The sequence below is a fragment of the Carlito syrichta genome, unplaced genomic scaffold, assembly GCF_000164805.1.
Source record: "Carlito syrichta isolate Samal-C Ts95f unplaced genomic scaffold, Tarsius_syrichta-2.0.1 Scaffold309783, whole genome shotgun sequence".
NCBI lineage: Eukaryota > Metazoa > Chordata > Mammalia > Primates > Tarsiidae > Carlito > Carlito syrichta.
In genome coordinates this window covers 152,949-159,740 of record NW_007253879.1, presented here as the reverse complement: position 1 = coordinate 159,740, position 6,792 = coordinate 152,949, and the positions used below count along the sequence as shown (strand labels likewise).

Here is a 6,792-nt window from a genome sequence, read left to right as displayed (position 1 = left end):
AAGTTTTGAGCTCTCTGGTCTTACTAAGAAATTAAGAGGCAGAAAAGCTGGTGTAGGTGCTGAGGTTGTTTTGCCCAGAAAAGCGAAGCGATGGGGTGGGAGGGTGAAACCCTCGCCGCGGGAGGTCAGACGTGTGTCTCCCTCGACTTAGCGGTGGCTAAGGTTTTCCCGCGCTGGAGGGCTTAGAACCCGCGGTGGGACTAAGACCGAAAGGCTGCCTGAGTCACGCTCCTGCTCAAAACGGAGACGTTCCCGTCAACCGCGCGTAGTCCAGTAGGCGGTGAGTTTTCACTCCAAGGCCAGCCTGTGGATGAGCCTCCGAGCCTCGACGCCTCGTCGCGGGTTGCTGGGAGGGTGGAGAGGAGCAGTGTCGGAAGACCGGCCAGGGACGGGGCCGGGGCGGGGCCGGGGCACAAGCGAGGCTGCGCGTTTTGGCTCCCAGGGCGGAGCGAACTGAGGGAGAGCGCTCTTGTGGCTCTTGTGGGTGCCGGTGCGCGTCGCGGTGTGAGTGTCGGTGCGCGCGGAGCGGGTGCGTGTGCCGGTGCGCGTGCGCGTGCGTCGCGGTGGCGGTGCGGTTGCCGGTTTGCGTGTTGGTGTGCGCGCGGCGCGGGTGCGGCGCAGGTGCCATAGAGGCGCGGGTGGGAGCGCCGGTGCGCGTGATCAGTGAGGGTACGCGTGTCGGTGCGAGTGCAGGTTCTTTGAGGATGCGCGTGCCGGTGCGGGCGCGGTGCGGGCGCAGCATGCTCACAGCCGTCGGGGGCCTCCTGCGCCTCGGTCAAGGGGCCACACGGGTCCTTCCGCCCCGGGGTCTCCCCTGCTGTTCCAGCGCCGGCGCCCCCAGCGAACCCGGGCCGCGAGGTCACGGTGAGCCCGGGCTCGAGAGATGGGCGGGGAGGAGCGGGCGGGGAACTGAGAGGAGGGAGCGGAGGCGAGGGGAGCGCGGAGCCCGGGCCGAGGGTCGGTCGCTCCACGCTCACCTATGTCGTCGCCTCAGGGAAGCTTCACAGGGTCCCCGCGCAGCACACGCCGTCGCCATTCGACAAGAAAATCCTGCTGTGGACCGGGCGCTTCCAATCCATGGAGGAGATCCCGCCCCGAGTCCCGTAAGTGCGCGGGGCCCCGCATGGGAGGTGTTGTTTCCCCACGCCTGGCCGCGAGGGTGCGAATCATTCCCCAAACGCCTTGCCGCCTGGGTGCGGAGTTCCCCATGCCCGACTGTGAGGGTGCGGGTTTCCCATGCCTGACCACGAGGGTACCGGGTTCACCACGCCTTGCCGCGAGGCTGCGGGTACCTCCCCCCATGCCCGGCCGCGTGGGTTCGGGGTTCCCCATGCCCGCCTCGAGAGTGCGGGTCCCCCCACGCCTTGGAGCCGGGTGCGGGTCCCCCCACGCCTTGTCGGCTGGGTGAGGGATCCCCCGACGCCCGTCGCGGCGCGCGCGGCGAGGCGGCCCGGGCCACACGATCTTCGAAGTCAATTCACAGCTTAAGGAGGTCCCTGCCTCCTTGTGCGGTTAGATGCCCCGGTCCCTGACCGGACAGCGGGCAGCTGGGCCTACACGGAGATGGCAGGAGCTGAGTGAAAGCCCAGGACTACGGGGTGCGCGTCCACCGTCATCCGGATATCGGTCCCCAGCGTGATCCCGCCGGGCCAGGCGGTGCGCTCGGGCCAAACAGGAGGCCGGATCCTCGCGGGCTCCCGGCGGCTGCGAGGGCGCCGGGATGGGAGAGGGCTCGGGCCACGCAAGGAAGGGGTCCCCTGATCATGGCTCGTGGCGTCCTGGAGGGTCTTTGGGAAGAAGCCGCGTTCACGCGGCCTCTTTTTCTGGAGTGGGAGACGCCGACGCAGTTCTGGAGCGCCTTCGGCCGGGTTCCTGGTTTGGGATGCAGGGTCGGCTTCTCAACTGAGGGAGATGAGAAAAGATAGAACTCGAGCTCATAGCCTCACCTCTGGAGTGATGTAACCCATAGAATAAGTTATACTAGGCCGGGCTTGGTGGCTCAGCCTATAATCCCAGCACTTAGGGAGGCCGAGGCGAGTGGATTGCCTGAGCCCGCGGGTTCGAGAACAGCCCGGGTAAGTTGACGAAACCTCGTCTCCACAATAAATCAAAAAATAGCCGGGCATGATAGCGCGCGCCTGTAGTTCCGGCTACTTGGATGACCGTGAGTGTGCCACGGCACTCCAGCCTGGGTGATAGAGTGAGACTCCAACTCAAAAAAAAAAAAAAAAAAAAAGAATAAATTATAATAGTAGGAAATCTTTTTTAAAAAATCTTTAGACATTCTGTGTGTCTGTACAATGTCATTAATGCCTGTTAGAACAGATAGTGGAAACAGCCTCTTGTTCGTCACATACTGCCTGCACTTTTATGTTTATTAGCTTGCCAGGTACCAAAGCATCTCAAATAAATGGCAGAGAAACATGTGGTGGGAGAGGCATGCTTAGAAGTGAATTCCGAAGCGTTTTAATCCTTTTTTGGATCAAGTTACTTAATGAGGCACGGAGATGGGATTTGAAATAACATGTTGAGCATTTATTGAACCACAGAGACATTTTCTAATATTATTTTTACTTGAGATCTGCAGACTCTAAGCTACAGATTAGAGTCTTGGCCCAACCTAGAAATCAGCCTCGGAAAAGTCTTTATCATCACAAGCTCTGGTTAACAAATTGTAACTGATGCCAGAGAATTTAATACTTCAAATGCTCATGAAGAAGTAAAAAGAACATAAATAAAACAAAAAAAACACTACCCTTAGTTTGTTTAAATTTTTATTTCTAGTGTCATAACAGAGTAATCAAGAAGGCAAAGAGCCTGCATTATTGTAAATTGATGTTTGTCAGGAGAACGAATGCCCCATTGTGCATTAACAGAACAGTGCATGTAAACAGACCATTTTACAGAAATTAATTTCCCTAGGATCACAGTCAAAAAAAGTATTATGAACAGGAGCATCTAACTATGAACAAGATGCCTTATACAAGCATTGTAGTTTCAAAAACATAAAAATACTTGAGTATTTCTCATTTAGCCATTTTCTGTAATTGTTTTAAGCACTGCTACTGTGCTTAGCACTGTGAAGCTAAGTGTTGGACTTACAGTGTAAACAGTTTTTGCTTTGTAATGCTCTTAATGGACATACAATGATTAAGTGATCTATAATTTCATATTATTCACTAATTATACTTAACAATAACTGCACTTCTTGTTTGATTTTGTGTATATGTGTGTGTGTGTGTGTGTGTGTGTGAAACTAATTTAGTATAACAGATCAAAGCCAGATGAATGGGTAAAAAGGATCAGAGCTTTTAGGTTCCATCTGGAGCAAAAATGAGCAACAATTATAACCTAATAATGTCTCCATCGTCATTAGTTGAACCTGTTTGCAACTAATATCTTAAAACTTATGTTATTCTGCTTAAGGAATATAGGCCAGATATTGGTTTTCTGTGCTCTTTCAACTAGTGGGAAAGTTCAATTTTTCCATTTTTAAGAAAAATTGCAATATATCGCTCTGGATTTGTTGTTTAATACAACTACACACTATTCAAACCTAATATAGAGAGAAAAGCATGCCGATGAGTACATTATCATGAATCAGGTACTTTAATTATAGCAAATCGTCTGTCAAGCCTGTAAGAAAACTGTATTCTTTAATAGAATTAACACAGGACACCTCTTGGTTTAGGCCAGAAATGATAGATGCTGCGAGAAACAAAGCCCGGGTGAAGGCGTGCTACGTAATGATTGGACTCACGGTTGTTGCCTGCTTGGCAGTGATCACATCAGCCAAAAGGGTGAGTGCCTCTGTAGGATACAGACGTTTGACGTTCAAGGAAGGTTATGGACTTTGTACTGAATTCAGGAATTATTGCTATTCTTCGATGTAAAAACACATTGTCTTTGAGCCCTGGAGTCCCCCATATATACCCATCATGCTGGAAATCAATTTGTTCTTGGAAATTTGAGTTGGCAAATTAACTATATGGCTAGGAGGGACAAAAGCTTCCTTCTACTTTGCACCCAAACAAAAATAAGACAGTTTACAACTTGATTGGAGTCTGCACAAGAAGACCTTTGAGGTTGAAAGTTATTCAGTCTAACTTATTCTTTAAGTCATGAATTCAATTAGCTATTGCATTAAATTGTGAAATAGTTAGAAATGCAGAATGTGGAAGTGATTGCCAAGGCCATCTGGTTGTCCGATCCTGCATGAGCCCTTTTCTTGCCATCCTCAGTATATGGTTTCCATTTAGCATTGCTAGAGAGAAATTAAGAGCTGACTACTCTCCAACTTTATTGCTGCCTCCCCAAATCATGCCATTTGTGGGTCACTTTTTGGTTTTGTTTTGTTTTGTTTTGAGGCAGAAATCTCACTCTGTCACTGAGACTGGCACACTCACAGCCACCACAGCCTTGACCCGCTGGGCTTAGATAATCCTTCCACCTCAGCCTTCCAAGTAGCTGGAACCACAGGCGTGCACCACCACATCCTGCTAATTTTTCTTGATTTATTGTAGAGATGAGATCTTGTCAAGTTGCCCAGGCTGGTCTCAAACCCCTGGGCTCAGGCAATCCTCTCGCCTTGGCCTCCCAAAGGCTTGAGCCACCGTGCCACAAAGAGCCACCCCACAAATATTGGGAGACACCTAACACATCTCCATGAGTCTTTTCTCTGCTGGACATGTACCAGCTGACCAGTGTGTCTCTTCATTGTGGCACTTGCAGCTGAACCCATCAAAACCAGAGCATAACTTCCTTGGTTACAAACACTACATCAGCAGTGCATCCATATAACACAGAGTAGTTGGCTTGGTCCATACAGCCTAACTCTCTGGGCGTATTTAACCAGTTGCTCTTCTGCCCAGTTCTATGATCTATCTGCCTGTGCTCCTCAGGTGCTCAAACGTATCTGAGCCCACTAACTTCACACAGGCACTAGGACCTATATGCTTACTTATATTATATAAGTGCCCGAGTATTCCTATTAGCTTGGAAAAGAACCTATCTTTAAAATTGTTCTCATCAAATGAGAAATTGTAAAAATACTCACTTGAATGAACACTCAAACATGTAAATAAATAAATTTTATCATCTCTTGTTCTTAATCTGCCTCCAGATAAATGCTCCCTGACAAATGGATGATTCTCTAGTTTCTAGGAATACGAGGGGGACCCCCTCCTCTTCTGGAGGGCCGGCCACTTGTAGCACTGGCTTCCCCCACTAGGTCAGTGTTCTAGGAAACCATCAACATGCGTGTGCCAGCTAACGTTGTTGGGAGAGGTTGCTTTGGCTTTTTTGGAGATTCTTTCTACATGTTTGCCTATTTCATGAAGAGTGATTTACGAGCGCACCTGCCCACACCATGCTGAATGTTCAGCAATTTTTGACCAAGAACAGCATGAACCCAGTGCCCCACTCTCCCTATTTACCCGATCTTGCTCCAAGTGACTATTTTTTGTTTTCAAGGATGAAAAAAGTCTTGAAAAGGAAACGTTTTGCCAGTGTGGTAGAGGTGAAGCAAAAAACAACAGAAGCACTAAAAGGCAACCTGCCAAAATGCTGGGATTACAGACATGAGCCACCACACCCAACCTGATTTTTGAACACCTGAGTTATGCCAGGCCTCTGCATATTGTTAGAATACAGTGGCAAAAGAAAAAAAAAACCAACGTGTATTTTCTAGTGGGAAAATGTAGAGCAATCAAGTAAACAAATAAAAAGATATTAGGAATTCTTAGCGCAATGAAGGACCTGAACTAAGATAGCATGGTCAAGAAAGCCCCTCTGCCCCTCTGAGGAGGTTGAGAATAAGCTAGCCATGGCAAGACTGAAGGAAGAAGAAAGAGCATGTGCAAAGCCTAGAGATGAGAAAGGGTTTTGTGGGTTAAAAAAAAAAAAGGAGCAAGTGTAGACGAAGCATAATGAGCAAAAAGAAGATGGTGTGAGACAGAGTCCAGAGAGTATCAGGCCTTTCGGGTCATTGCAGTTAGTTCAAGATTTATTTTAAACACTGTGGGACTCCAGTGGAGAGTTTGTTTGCTTGTTTTGGTTTTGTTGTTGTTGTTGTTGTTTATTTGATCAGGTTGAAACAGTGAAGAGTTTTAAGCAAGATATTGACAAAATTTAAACATTTTCACTCCCCTGCTTACCCAACAATCAGGGAAAAAGGAGAAGTAAAAACCCTGCTTAAAATAGCAATGGCAAGCCAGGCTCAGTGGCTCAGCCTGTAATCCCAACGCTTTGGGAGGCCAAGGCGAGTGGATTGCCTGAACCCAGGAATTTGAGAACAACCTGGGCAGCATAGTGAGCTCTCATCTCTACAATAAGTCAAAAAGCCCGGGCTCGGTGGCTCAGCCTGTAATCCCAGCGCTTTGGGAGGCCGAGGTGAGTGGATTGCCTGAACCTGCAGGTTTGAGACCTGCCTGGGCAACTTGGCAAGACCTCATCTCTACAATAAATCAAAAAAATTAGCCGAGCATGGTAGCGCATGCCTGTAGTTCCAGCTACTTGGAAGGCTGAGGCGGAAGGATCGCCGGAGCCCAGGAGGCCAAGGCTATGGTGGCCAGGAGCATGCCACTGCAGTCCAGTCTGGGAGACAGAGTGAGACTCCAACTCAAAAAAAAAAACAACAATAAATCAAAAATTAGCCGGGTGTGGTAGCACACGCCTGTAGTTCCGGCTACTTGGAAGACTGAATCGAAAGAACCACTGGAGCCCAGCAGGTCGAGGCTGCGGTGGCCAGGAGCATGCTACTGCACTCCAGCCTGGGCAATGGAGTGAGACTCC

General features: G+C 49.3%; 1 protein-coding gene across 1 annotated transcript in view; it reads left to right on the top strand.

The window, feature by feature from the left end:
• The first annotated feature begins 679 nt into the window (after nt 1-679).
• Nucleotides 680-6,792, top strand: part of FAM162B (family with sequence similarity 162 member B) — a 9,566-nt gene continuing 3,453 nt past the window's right edge. Inside the window, exons 1-3 of the mRNA XM_008067828.2 lie at nt 680-864; nt 995-1,103; nt 3,692-3,800. Of these exons, the coding sequence (XP_008066019.1) occupies nt 705-864; nt 995-1,103; nt 3,692-3,800 (378 nt within the window). The 5' untranslated portion in view covers nt 680-704. The remainder of the gene's footprint in view (nt 865-994; nt 1,104-3,691; nt 3,801-6,792) is intronic.